The 15,098-nt window shown below is 39.2% G+C and overlaps 1 protein-coding gene across 1 annotated transcript; it reads right to left on the reverse strand.

Moving 5' to 3' along the window:
* Positions 1–774: 774 nt before the first annotated feature.
* LOC139654882 (inter-alpha-trypsin inhibitor heavy chain H3-like) lies at positions 775–11,571 on the reverse strand. The gene is made up of 20 exons (XM_071532105.1): positions 11,500–11,571; positions 8,840–9,000; positions 8,571–8,675; positions 8,308–8,470; positions 8,100–8,210; positions 7,784–7,912; positions 7,393–7,509; positions 7,001–7,169; positions 6,799–6,909; positions 6,215–6,396; positions 5,874–6,053; positions 5,585–5,706; positions 4,826–5,205; positions 4,010–4,069; positions 3,386–3,454; positions 2,394–2,507; positions 1,978–2,149; positions 1,631–1,782; positions 1,286–1,370; positions 775–1,014 (listed from the first exon to the last, which is right to left on the reverse strand). The coding sequence occupies exons 1-20, from the start codon at positions 11,569–11,571 to the stop codon at positions 900–902; spliced, it is 2,769 nt and encodes a 922-aa protein (XP_071388206.1). The 3' UTR covers positions 775–899.
* Between the last annotated feature and the right edge of the window lie 3,527 nt (positions 11,572–15,098).

Raw genomic sequence — 15,098 nt, forward strand, 5'->3', positions numbered from 1 at the left:
TGCACAATCACTGGGGGTGACTCAGTCTCTTCATAGACTACGGTAAGACTGGATAGGTTTCTGAGAATTTGGTTTGCGTCCTGTTTTCCCAGTCTGTGTGCACTTGTTCATTCATGTTGTGTCTGTTTGTGTGAGTGGGAGTGAGTGACTGAGTTTATCTGCTGTGTGTATGGCTGTGTCGCTTATTATTTCTCTTCATTTCAAAGTGTGGTTGCAGCTTGGCAGTCTCAGCATCCTTTGTGGTCCCCAACTCCTCACACCTAGTTGTTGTCCATGTTGACTGAGACAGAGCTGACGTCTCTGCACTGAGTGTTGTTCCTATGATGACTTTGATGACGACAATGACGATGGTGACAGAGTTGGTGTTGATGCCCTATGCCAGATCCAGACATTCACCCAAGCTTATGCTCCAGTTTGTTATTAACATTCAATCTTTGTCTACCCACTCTGTCCTGGAAGGGGGATCACTCTCCGACCTTTCTTCCGCTTTTTTCCCTAATGAGGTTTCTATGGGAGTTTGTCCTGGTTCTAATTGAGGGTCTATGGTTGGGGGGTATCATTGTCATTTATTGCTTTTCTTTATTGTTTCATAATGTGGGCATTGTTAAAGGAATAGTTCACCCAAAAATGAAATTTTTCATTATCTACTCACCCTCATGTCAGTCGAAACACCGGTGAAGTTTGTATGTCCACATAACACACAGTGAGTCTGTTAGCACAAAAAAACAAAAATCTGGGATACCATTTATTTGTTTATGTTAGTAACATACAGGCAAATTGTGTAATATTTATTTGCACTATGGGATTTTTCTACATGCTATGTTGAGTCAGTGTTCCATATTGAGTCAGTGTTTTTTTTTTAAATGTGGTCTACTCAAGTGGTTTGACATGGTTCCCAGTTACAGTTGTGTGACAATGAAGCCACTCAGCTCTCTCTGCAGGACAGACTCAGGAGACATGAGCCAGCAGTCAAGTGTCGGGGCAGAGTGAACTCTGTAGTCCACAGCACTGGTTCTACAAAAGAAAGATTTAAAATGATTACTGCATCAGTGTGTCAGTGAATAAGATCATACAGAGGCATAATGTCTGTGCAGACAACAAAATGGTCACTCTCAAACTAACTAGCTGCTTTAGCAACAATGTTCTGATTCTCATGCTGTGATCAGTTTGCAGGATTGTCAAGCTTATGAGACTATTGTCACAATGAAATTGATTAAAATCCATCTTTCTTATACATTTTTTTTACACCCAAAAGGACCAAATAACAAAGCAGGACCAATTTTACCTAGTAACATTAATCTCCTGGTCTCTCATCTTGAGTTTTGGCGAGGGAGTTTGCTGGGCCTCCTCATAAACTGCTGGCCATAGAGCTGGAACACAAACGACAAACAGTAAGACAATAAGACTGAACGGCTGGCAGCTGGAGAAGACTCAGTGACCACACAGCACATGTAAAAAGAGCAAATGTCCTTTGACAATTCTCTAAATGATTTCTCTGTCAACCACCACTGCCAAGTGTAAATGTTGTTTTAATGTAATGACCCCATGCTAAATATTGATATTAAATCATACCTGCAAGAAGATACACGCAACAGCCAATATTCACACAAAAAGACCCTACTTCACCCACCTAAAAGTCCGTCAGTGTTGTTGCCTGATTGAAACTGTCTCATGGCCGGCCAGAGGAATTTTTCTCCCCGTCTCTCATGAAGTAAGATGACCACCCGTACGTCTCCAGCTGTAATGTCCATCTCCTTGTCCCGCAGAATCAGTGTCAAGCCACTAAAATAGGCATTGCATCTTAATTTTCTTTTCCTAAACCTACCTAAAATATAAACATTGGAACCAAAACTACATAGTCTATAACAACTAATTTATGACAAACTCAACGTCTTAAGGTTAGACAGAGAAAAGCTATTACAATGCAAAGTATTATCACTATTGAATATGTCAGGAATGCGTTGCAGACTGCAGTACCGTCCAACTATGGTGAGATCCTGCCCCCAGTTAAAACCTTTCACGTTCTGTCCATCTCGTAAGGTGATGCCAGTGGTGTCAAACTCAACATGCTGCTCAGTTTTGTAGTGGATGACAATTTTTTGGAAGCCCCCATATGCTGATGAATCAAGCTCACCATTCACAGACACCTCTAGTACAGAAGGAAATACAGGCAATTCAACTCCACACATCAAATTATGGGATAAATATGGGATGATGCACACTATATAATTGATGCAAAGATTTTGTGGGGAAACAACATGATGACCAAAATTCTTATTACATGTACAAATGATATAATGAGTAAGTTATGTAATAAAGTTTGTGAGGGAACAACAGGGAAAAGTAGGTGACACCGCCTACAAAGAAAGTGGAATATAAAGAACATTAGTGACCTCTGTTGGGATCTTGCAGTAGTTTAAGCAGCAGAGCTCCAGTGACATCATAACATAGTGGGAGGGTCTGATTCTCAGCACTCAGCAGAAACCTGTGGAGCGTAGGCCTACGAACTACAGAGAAAGAGAGTGAAAAAGAAAAAAGCAGAGTACAAAGAATCCAAAGAGAGCTATTAATGTCACACAGCAGATAAATGCATAAAATTTATATTGAAATTTATGGGAAAACATTAAAAAAAAACCTTAAAAACAGTGCATTTTACTTTGAATATACACAATGGAAACCACAATGGAACATGCCGTAAATATTTTTCCTGATCTTTTTTTTTTTTTTTTTTTTACTTTTGATGTACTTGTGTAAGACCTAGCTACTTTATGAGGTATTCAGGAAACTTGCATGTTTTTTGCGACAGAGAGGTGGAACAGTGTGTCAATTAATCAGACCAGAAAACAGGAAAAAGAGAGAGAAGAGATACTGCAGCCCCTACTATTCGATGTTTTCTCCCAATGTGTGAAACAGTTAAAAGCAAATTAATAATGAAACTATCAGCTTAGTTAGCTGTTGTCAAATTACAGTTCTTTTCTCATTTCAACCAAATACAGATCTATTTAAATCAATGCTTTGAAAAAATGTAAATGTGAACTTTTCAAAATACACACACAAAAAAACACTATGCTTGCTTTAATCCCATGTTTTGGCTTTCTGTGGTGGTAACAAGGGTGAATTGGCTACACAATGATGTAGTTATGATTACATTTTTTTTTACATCCTATTTAATTGACTCTCCTTATGTGAATGCATTATGAACGCTAATACATGCATTGAATAAGCATTCATTAATTTGTAATGAAATTTGTGATGTGACATAAATTGTGTTTCAAATAATGAATTACTAAGTTTTAATTCCTCAGATGTCACACTATTTCTTAACTTTTTTGCAACTAGAAATAAATGGGTTTTACATAAACCATATCTACATACAATACCATACCAGTCACAGTGGGTTGAACGTCCATCATCTGATCCAATAGCAAGCTTTGAGAAAGGTGTAAATGTGCATCTGCAAGCATATGTACACACAGCCACATAAACACAAATAAATGACAGTACTTGAGAGGACAATCCATTAATTTAAATTAAGTCTCTGACCCCTAACCTCAACTTTAAATCTAACCACAAAATACATGTGCAACCCTAATAAGGTTTACCACAGCCTTAACCTAAACCTGGTTCTAATCCTAACCTCGCCTAACCTTAAAATGACGCCTTCCCTTACCTATAAAAGAACATCTGACCCATAATGAATCTTATAATGAGGATCCATGGGGGAGACTAAATTTATGGTCACATAAAAATGTCCATGCAAAAATCTGACAGTCTTAAATAGGGTTACATAAATGCAAACAAATACTTTTGATTTGATTAATGATTACAGCATTACTTTAGGGGGTAAAAAGTGCCTCAGATGATAATGATGATGATGATTTATTTGAATGAGAGCAAAGGACATAAGAATTACAAAATTTGATTGAACTATGACAAGCTATCGGTAGCATATATAATTGCAAAATTAGAAGGATGAATCAAGGGAATTGGCATTGAAAAAGAAGTTTACCAAGAAGTGAGTGTTTTCTACCACCAGCGCCCATTTTTCTCCTATGACTCCTCCCGGAACCTGGAAAGTTAGCAAAATTATGATTAAACATTAGTTATGACCTGTAAAAAAAAAATAGGCTCCATGTGTTCTTGGAAGTATAGGCTTTGTAAAAGTAACTGCAGAATATGGTAGGTTATACTATTAAAGAAATGTTTATTATTCTAATAAATCAAGCTCATACAGAGCATAGAGGTATGTCTTTCAGGGCATTCATATAGTCCTATCTACAGCGTTGCTTTTTTTTTTTTTTTTTTAGATCTATATCATTACTTTGCAAATAGTCAAGCAAGAAACACAGCTACTCAAATGAATGTGTGTGCTATAATATATGTTATCCAGGGACTATTGCTAGTGCTATTACTGCAGTAAAGGTAAATGGGTGAAAAAAAGTGGGAGACAGGACATTGACAAAGCAGATTCTGCCAATATAAACAAGAGTAAGAGCGTAACAGCTCGCCGATGTTGAATTTTGTGGAAGTGTCTCTGCTGGGTCTCCCGCTCGCCTATTTACAATTATTCTAATGGAGCAACGGAGCAACAGATAACAAAGAATCACCGATTTTGGGGTTATATCATGGCCAAGACGCTACACAACCCAAGGTACTACATCACTTTAAAGGTCCCATATTCTACACTTTCCAGTGTTTCATTTTATGTCTTTAGGTCCATTAAAACAAGACAGCGTGATGCCGACAAGGAGATGTTGATACCGTCAATAAACACCACTGCTTTTACTTTTTGGTTTGTTTGTTTTTGTGCACTAGTATTGCTTACCAGGGATGAAGGAGCCTCCACTTAGAGTCATTCGAGAACCAGGTGGACCAGCAGGTAGACCAGCAGGTACAGCAGCGTAACTCATGTCACCACTAGCTCCACCACCTCTACCACTGACTCCAACACCGGCTCCAAAACTACTTCCACCACCGGCATAATCTCTCAGTACAGTACCAGATCTAGCACTAGGATAAAGGCGATGCTGATGGTCAATATTCGGCTGTTCCACTCCCTCTTTGGGTTTATGGAGCACTTGCATGTTCTCCCCGGGAGGCTTGGTGACCACCATGGATGTGAGAGGGGTCACAAAACTGTATTTCAGAGATAGCTCCAGGGCTTCTTTCTTCACTTTCTCCTTTTCATCTCCAGCTAACTGCAACCTGTTTGACAAATGGTGTACATACTATGTTCAAAACTCAAATTACATGAAGTAGCCTATGATGTGAAAATCAGACTATCACAAGCATTTCCTGCTGCAGGGACTACTAGGTTTTTTGTTTGCTTTTTTCCGCATCCCGGTCCCTGGAATTTATTTATATTGAAGAATCTGAAATTATTATTATTATTTATTTACTTATATACTATTCTTGTTGTCTTCTCAGTGACTGGCCCACTCCCTCTACAATTACACACATATACACACACACGCACACAATATTGCTGTATATATTTATCCTTGTTATCTTTAGTTCAATTAATTATTGTTAACAAAAAGTGCAGAGAAAAAAAGGGTCTACCAGGTTTTGACATCAGACTTACTCTTTCTCCAGAAGCTGTTTCACGGTGAGATATGCCCAAACCCTCTGGATGTGGCTGTCAGAAATTGTTCCAGTGGACTCTATGGTGGCATTATTGTCAGCAAACTCCACCTTAGTGTTCCTCTGTGATAGTCAAAATGTATTCTTATGTCAGAATATGCACTTACTTTCACAAACATTTCAGAGAATGACATTTCATGTAGCATTTGACAAAAAGAGTTAGTCCATGAATCGAATCTTATCACACCAATTTTCTCCATATAGGCTACACAGTGAGGAGCAATCCTTACCGAAATGGCCACAACCTGCGGAGTGAACGCTTCAATGTTGTTGTCAGTGATCTGGCCAGCCACCACAATCTCAGAGCCATTATAATACTGGCTGAAGTTGGTCTGGGTTAGATTTGTCCCACCAATATAGATCATCGTCACATCTGTCAAGAGTGGAGTGGCCACCTCTTCATAGAAACCCTAATGAAATACAGACACTATTGTGATTGGTTATTCTCTCCAAAGCCAACCTGGTTATTGCTGGTTGTATTTTATTTCTAGAAATATAGGAAACTACATGATAAAAAACAAATGTTTATTCCCTTTATTATCTGAAGGACTGAAAGTTATTCATATCTTACCTTTAGCTGCAAATCAGCATCAGAGTCTTCATAAATCCGTCGTGCAACACCGCTGTTCTTCAGTGCCATCTTCTCAAGGAACTCAAAATTGACATCGAATCCAAAACCAAGACAGTAGAGTGGGAATTTCTTAGCTATGGCCTCTCTTACATTTGACTGTATTCTTGCAAGATTTGTCTCCCCTGCAAAGATGCACATAGTCACTAGTAGTGTACTGTGTGTACTGGTATTGATACATAAATCTTGAGAGTATATAAATACACATCAAATGCATTTTTAAAATAAAATCATGCTTATTTACATCATTTAAATAATGTTCATGATCTTTTGCGTCCCATGAGGATGGGCTTTACTGTGGAACGAAGAGCAGTCCTACTGACTCCTGAATCAATTTAGTAACTGACAGATCATTTGGAAAAAAAGCAGAAGACTGACTGTGCTGTGGCCCTTTAAGCACTTCTTGAAGTCTTTGTGTGTGTGTGTGTGTGTGTGTGCGTGCGTGCGTGCGTGCGTGCGTGCGTGCGTGCGTGTGTGTGTGTGTGCGTGTTTGTGTGCGCGTGTGAGTGTTTGTGTTGTACTATTACCTGAGGTTGGGTCTCCATCAGTGAGTAGTATAAGGAGAGATGCCGAACCTTCTCTAGGGTGTTGATTCAGCATATGTGCTCCTTCCAACACTGCACTGTTAATGTCTGTGCCTGAAATGAGACAAGACGTGTCATCACTGCCATTCTGTTATCATAAATGCAGTTATCCGTATGTTCACATGCCATAATAATGTATGTCTACCTCCTGAATCTCTGATATTCCTTGCAAACACCTTGCCAGCGTCCAGGTTGTTCTTGTTGGCCTGGAGAAGCTCTCTTTTCCAGGGAGAAACTACACTGTTAAAAGTTATCAGACCAAAGTAGTCATCTTCCTTCAGGTCACCCAAGATGTGGATTAATGCTATACGGGTCTGAGCAAAAACATCATTCACAAATTAGAACTTAATTTATTCAGGTAAGAAACCATTCAATAATACTTCATGTAATATGTGCCCTTGAAGTGAATCCTTTGTTAAATGGCTGATTTAGTAAAGATGTCCATAGCAGATATGACAAACTCAGCATTTACAATGACATGTATACTACTGTAACATGCAGGCTATCTGCCACACACACACTCTTCAGACACTGTACCTGATGCATTTTTTTGCCATGCATGGAGCCACTTCGATCAATAATGAAGACAACATTCTTTGGTATGCGGGGAAGACTAGATGGGGCAAAGTGATGGACAAAATACCCTTCTGACTCCTTGGTGTAAGTTAGAAAAAAAGTGTGGTTAGTAAGGGTTGCTGAAAAGACCACTGAGAATGAGATATTCATTTAAGTAAGATCTTCTTTACGTCCTCATCATTTAGTCCTCCAATGTCCAATGCTAATAGACTATTCACACTTAACTGCCTGCTCAGGATGTGCTGACCTTGTTCAACTGTGTATCCTTCTTTCATACAATCATACAGCCAGTTCACTTCAAAGTAGCTTTTTCTCTACACTGTGAATGCTGTGCTGTTAACTCTTAATGTACCTTGATGTCTCCCAGTGAGTTGTCCCTGTTGACATCATAAGTAATAACCAGATCTCCATTCATACCCTGCTCTCCACAGCTGTCACACTTTGTCTGTTGGTCCTCTGTTGGGTAGAAATGCACCCATGCCTGGAAACATGATAAATCAGTTTGTCTGTAGATATAGACTCTTCATAGATGCAATGATTATAAGAGGAAATACCTGAGTGAGTCCGTTAGATTGATCATGAGCTTCAGAAATCTCCTATACATACCTTTATCATCCCTCTGCATCCTTTATGAGTCCTATGTGATTTTGCATTGCTGTGCACTGTACCTGATTGCGAGCATGTGTTTTGGTGATGGCATTAGCCAGGGCTTTGGTGCTTAGTCCTCCTTTAACCTCGATGAAATTAATGTCTGCTTTCTCACTGATGTATACGTCAATCTGGTATTGAGAATAAAAGACCAATGTTGAAAGCTCCGACCAAGGAAGAAGTAACAGTGTTTTCTGAATGATGACTGCAACAATAGGAAAGACTCACCTTGAAGTCTTTGACAGGCTGCATGGGTCGAGCATGGATTTGCAGCTCATACTTGCCAAGCCTGCGTTTCAGCAGTTCCTCATATGTGAGTTCAAAGGTCACCTTCTGGAGAGCGGCCACCGTCACAGAGGTCTTAAATTCCTCAAGGGTCCTCCCCACAGAACTGTAACAGAGAGACAGAAATCATTACACTTGGACACACAAATGCTAAATCTTATCCAATCTAGGCCAATCTTAAGAATTAACACTGATCAATAATGTACCTGACCAGCCCAGCACTTTGGCCGCGGGATACAGCCTCAGTGTACTGCTGCTGAGCTTGCTCCTTGGCTTTCACAACACCATCATACATCTGGCCATCAATAGACCTGAGGAGAACCGAGAGTCAATAGAAAAGTCTTAGTTTTCTTACATATTCCTGAGTAGCCCATGACTTATTTTTATAACTCTGCAATGTACTGTATGTGCAAATAATGCCTATGATTTATAGCCAGTGTGATCATTTCACTGAGCATCTCTGCTAAAGACCCACATTCTGAATTTACTGATGAAGGCATTCTTGGGAATCCGGACATGGAATTCTATTTCCTTAGGCTGGTCCTTACGGTTGACCACACGGCTGGTGATGACAGTGGTGGCATAACGACTGCTAACTGTGGAGTTGATATGGAAGCTGTAGATGTCCCAGTCCTCCTGAACAAGTACAGGAAACACACATCACAACGCAAACTGGTTTGGCTGACCTTGCTGACCAATGATGACCAGCTGACCAAAGATAAGGTTATGGTGAAAAACAAGGTGTTGGCTAGTATACAACTAGGTGGCATGTTGAAATTTCATTGGTCTAACCACAGAAACTCCCCCTTCATTGCCCTTTATTTTTCAAGTAGCGCTTCAGTTGCACATGGCAGTGACTTTGCGCATTCACAGATACTCCTACATTCACAGCACATAAACACACACGCGCACGCGTGCACACACACACACACACACACACACACACACACACACACACACACACACGCACACATGCACACACACATTGAAAGAGTATAAAACAACACTGAAGGTACAGAGCCAGTGGGTCCTTCACCCTGTGCTTGTTGGTGTTTATCAAAGAGGCATAGTTCACTTTGTTGTAACTGACGGGAAAGATCACAGACAGAGTAATCAAAGACAAGCCTCAAATATATATTAGTTGAGCTGATCAGCTTTTAGCATTCAAACCCACAATTTCGGAAAAACTGCATTAGCTGTAACATAATTATATATTCAGATATAGCCGCAAGTGGCAATTGAGGGGTCCAAGCACACTTTGAAAAGACAGACAGATAGACAAAACATTACATAAGGTTGACAATGTAGGCAAGACAGACAGACAAACGTGAAGATTGGATGCACAGTTGATTAGTTATTGCTAATTTTGTGCCCATGTCTTTTGTCAAGTTTATCATTTCATTGCAACCATATTGTTCATGGCACATTGTTCAAGTTATTCACAATGGCCAAACTTTTGATTTGAAATTATGCCCCTTGTTCTTGGCAGTTTATGATTTTAGAAAAGAGAAGCCGAGCCTGAATTTGAACACACAACCGTCCACATAAGAGACTGATGCGTTACCTACTGAGCCAAACTCCTGTTAGAAGAAAAGGAGAAAACAACTAAAGGGAAGAGTGTTGTGATATTGCAGCCTGTGATTGAAAGCATTAACTTTATAGAACAATAGTGCTCTCCATTAAATAATAAATCAATACTAAATCACATGGGGCAGACTGCTGCACTGCTCTCTATGGGTTGAAACTGTAAAGCATGTTGCACTTCTGGCCTCACCCCAGTGATGTCAAATCAGATATTTTGCATTTGACAGATGATGCCAAACACTTGCTTTGACACTGATTGGGGTGTGACCAGAAGTGCAACATGCTTTACAGTTTCAACCCATAGAGAGTTTAAAGAGACACGATCCTAGAGCAACAAAATTTCATAAAAAATTGGTCAATTATGAGATATAAACTTTTGCATTTGTAGCGCTAGCGGTAGAACCCAAAACGCTTTTTTTTTTTCTTTTTTTTTTGTGCTCAAGAATAAACCAATTACTTTCAGTCATTGTTTGTTGTCATAATAATAATTAAAAATGGCATAATATGTGCCATTTTAGTTATAAATGCTGCATGTACACTACACATGATACAGAACAGAGACTAAAGTGGACATCAAACATTAATATGGGTGCTCACTTATTGAATTTGATGATTGTAATTGTAGTAATTGGTTTAAAACAGTATTTCTACCTATTTAAAATCTTGTGCTTTTATTTTTAAGGCTAAACGGGCAAACCAGAAGTCTTGTTTCTGGTAATTTGAGCTAGTCTTACATATCTAGTTTTCGAGGCTGGGGTGCACGCAAATGTGATGTTTTTCCCATGCCGCAGCCGAGGGTATTCAGGTCAGGCAGTCAGGCAGTCAGTCAGTCAGTCAGTCAGGTAACGCTTAGCGAGATGTTGCTTCATGAGATGGCCTCTAGAGGGCGTCTTTGACAAAGAGATGGCCTCTCGCCTATGGGCTAAATGCCACATTCAGTCCCCTACACTGATAATGCCATATTGGATCTCACACATTGAGAAAACTAAGATCGCCATCAATTTACAGACACCAACACCTTCTGCTGTCCTGCAAACCTTAACGGTGGTATGTGACGTTAGTGGAATAGGTAATTTAACCAATGAACGTGTTGCACTAGCCGAGCATTGCTCCCACAAACATTGAGCCCCACTGTCTGCCGTTAATTTACATACATCCACGTCCTCCGGTGCCCTATAAACTTTTACGTTAGGTAACGTTATTACCTGTGGTATTTAAGTGACATTAGTGGAATTACTTAACCGATAACCATGTTGTAATGCTTCAGGGCATTGAATTTAATTGAATGTACAGGATCTGTGCTAGAGTGACAATTTTTTACGATGTTTTAATATCTATGAGGTCACAGGCCCAGCCACCTAAAGAAGAATTCCAGCAAATAGCCTACAATAGTGTCCCAGCACCTGCAGTGCTTGGACCCCTAAAGAAGAATTCCAGCAAATACAACAGGGTTCCACCACTTGCAGTGCTTGGACCCTCAATAAATTCAGTTTCCCTACAATGGGGTGCTCTACTGTGAACCCAGCATACCCCACTAGTTTGTGAACTTACCTTGACTGGGTCCGTGGTAACAAAAGCCAGCAACAGCCCAAGGAGGGCAATTCGGACCACAACCCTGTCCATTATGGCCTCCACACAAATGATACCCAGGAAACTCAAACTGCCTTTTAAACTCAAATAAAGGCACATCGATGATGTGTACACACATTTTTTTTAAAGGGCCATAGTCTTCTGCCTCCCCCTTCTTTCTCACTGGCTCTCTCACTTGCACAACACACACCCCCACACATACAAAGGCACACACAAATACACATGCACATACAGGTTCACACTCCTACGCACCCACCTAAGCATGCATGCAGCAATGACTCTTATACTCTCCCATTCAGTCACCCACACACACACACACACGTGCACACACACACAGACAGACACACACACACACACACACACACACACACACACACACACACACACACTCTTGTTTAGTCAAGTGCTCCTTTCCCCTCCTCTGGGAATCACAACACAGCAAACAAGAATTTTCATGTCAGGGGGCAAGAGCTGAGATTAAACAAAGAATCAAGGAATTGAAGAGAATATTTTATTTCATCTGCTTATTAGAGCTTAGTCTGTATAATAAGAGGGCAGTGGTGGAAAGTAACTAAGTACAGTTACTCAAGTACTGTACTTAAGTACAATTTTGAGATACTTGTACTTTACTTGAGTATTTCCATTTGATGATACTTTATACTTCCACTCCACTACATTTCAGAGGGAAATATTGTACTTTCCACTCCACTACATTTATTTGACAGCTTTAGTTACTTTTCAGATGGAGATTTGACACAATGGATAATATAACAAGCTTTTAAAATACAACACATTGTTAAAGATTAAACCAGTGGTTTCCAACCTTTTTGGCTTTTGACGTCTTACAAAAAGCAGTGTGTAGTCGGGGTCACATTCCAGATGTCTGAGTTGTTAACAGCTCCACCAAATAGTGATATTTCCCTCTAAACTTCACATGGTTTCATTTCAATAAATGTTCAAATGATCCAATATTTAAGCCAAAATCAAAGATTAGAGAAAAAGTCCAAAAACTGAAAACAGATTTGTGTATCAGAACTTCGTTTTTTCTTCTTTCCTCTCCCATTAATCATCTCACGACCCCTCGGATTTATCTGGTGACCCTTTGGAGGGGCCCGACCCCTAGGTTGGGAACCACTGGACTAAACTAGCTAACTGTATATAAAGTAGTTCAAACTAGCTCCACCTCCAGCAGCTACAACAGTAACATGCTGCTTACACACTGATGCTTCAATATTAATAATCTAATGATGTCATATATAATAAAATATCAGTCAGAGGGACCAAATCACTACTTTTACTTTAATACTTTAGCTACATTTTGCTGCTAATACTTATGTACTTTTACTTAAGTAGGATTTTTCATGCAGGACTTTTACTTGTAATGGAGTATTTTTACATTGCTGTATTGATACTTCTACTTAAGTAAAGGATCAGAGTACTTCTTCCACCACTGTAAGAGGGTCTGGATTACCATGGTTTCCACGCAAATAAAGCCAACATTGGTATGAAAACTTGTAATGGGAGGGATGCTGTGAGACAAACTGGCTAGATATACACAGTATGAAAAAGGTACGTGACAAATACAGTATGGTGTCAAGCAAAAATGAATTTATTATTTCTGTCTTCAAGTATGTACAGCTTTTGTGAAAGAGTACTTCTGAAAGTGCAGGGAAAACAGGCTATACAGCAGGCAAAAGCAATCATACACTTAGCTTTCATTGCAAGCATTAAAGAGATCAGAGAGTTACTGTGTAAAGCACATGAAGATAGCTGCATAGGAGACATGTTCCAGAGAAATAAAAATCTGTATTTCATGGAAGGTATTCTGCCTTTCACACAACAAAAGTTTAATTTAAACCAAACTAGCCACACACTGTGCAAACAGGAAATGATTCAAATTGTAACAAGCAATTTGTTGAAGTCCAAGAGCCCATGAGTTGGGAAAGAGGCTTTTGGCCATGTCAGATGACACCACAGTGACTTGCACCGGAACCACACAGAGATCAAAACAAACACAGTTTTGTCAAGTTTATTCTGCAGTCAATACAAACTGCAGTGACCAGTTTGTCTATATGGCTCTGTCAGCCTTGAAGAAAGGTCTGCCTCATTATACCCATAATATATTATGGGTATATAATGTATTTTTGCCACTGATGCAATTTCTTTCAGAATACATCAAAACATTGATGCATACACCAGATTGTTCTTAAGAAGGAGTAATAGAAGTTATACAATAAAATAAACTGTAGCAGACAGTACTCTCTACAAAACAATATTAGCAGGTTAAATCACTGGTGGAAACTAAATGCAAGTCACTTTTTCGAGGCTATTCTATTCAAATAAGTATCCCATGATAGCACAGTATTTGTTGAAAACCTCTGAATAAAGTCAGTCATACTGCATATAATTAACCTTGTGAACCAGATGATTTTGCAAGGCCAGCAACTAATATCCTTAATCCAGAACAACCCTTGCACTGTACAAATAACATGACAACATATTAAACTGTTGTGACTTTTCAATAAATCACATTCTCCATGTGCCTGTAACATTCATGTCATGTCATTACCCTTTACCAACCAATAACCTACCAAATTGTAATCTCTTAGAAACCACAAAGGCAACAATATGTAAAGCTACAGATTGCATTAGTAGAGGTATGGGGTGATTATTTTTGAGAAGACTCATACGTTGAGTCCTTCAGCCCTCCTTGTTGTATGATATCAATGCCAATTTCTTAACAATATCACACTACAACTCACCATATCAACCTGTGCACATTCAGAATACCAGTGTATTCATGCAGGCTGTGGTGCAGGTGGTAGAGCAAAATCATGTGACTACAGTCAATAAGATGACTTTGGTGAACAAGGAAAAACTCACAGTAAACATACCTTATAATCTAACTCAATTTTAGACAATTTTCACAATCAGTGACATTTAATGAACTGCAACAAGACCAGATTATATTGTTCAATTATGTTTTCAATTGTTAAATTAAATAAGTGTCAGTTTAAATCCACATTCATTATTCAAATCACTTAATTTACCTTTGAAGGCAAAACCATCATATAGAATGTCTACTGTCTGTTTTGATTCTAAATGCTTTTCTTCAGAAAACTGAAACTGCTATTCAAGGCACTCTCACAGGTTTTGTTTCACCTGAAGATAAAGTTCAAGTTCATTCAAATCTCTTCAGGATATTTCAAGCGCTTGTGCTGGAAGCATTCCATTGATGAAGAATGAAACCTATCCTTAGACAGAGAGGGCAGAGTAAAGCAACTGGTCCTAGTGACCAGTAAGTCAAGGCTTCACAGTGATGGCATGATGGTGACTGATTAGGTGTTGCATTAAGACACATACCTGCAGCACCTACCTATGGATTATCTAATGTTAACTGTACAAACACACAAGAGCTATGTACAGACTAACAGGGGTTTATATACACACGGCAGCTTTCATACATAGGGGTGATATGAGCAACATAAACATGAACTATTTATATACAAACACTTACAGCATGAATTAACAATGTATCAGTGATTATGTACATTCAACAA

This window comes from Centroberyx affinis, unplaced genomic scaffold (genome assembly GCF_046629955.1).
Source record: "Centroberyx affinis isolate AG114_WGS23_722 - 3 ecotype Tasmania unplaced genomic scaffold, CSIRO-AGI_Caff_v1 ptg002163l_1, whole genome shotgun sequence".
Classification (NCBI taxonomy): Eukaryota; Metazoa; Chordata; class Actinopteri; order Beryciformes; family Berycidae; genus Centroberyx; species Centroberyx affinis.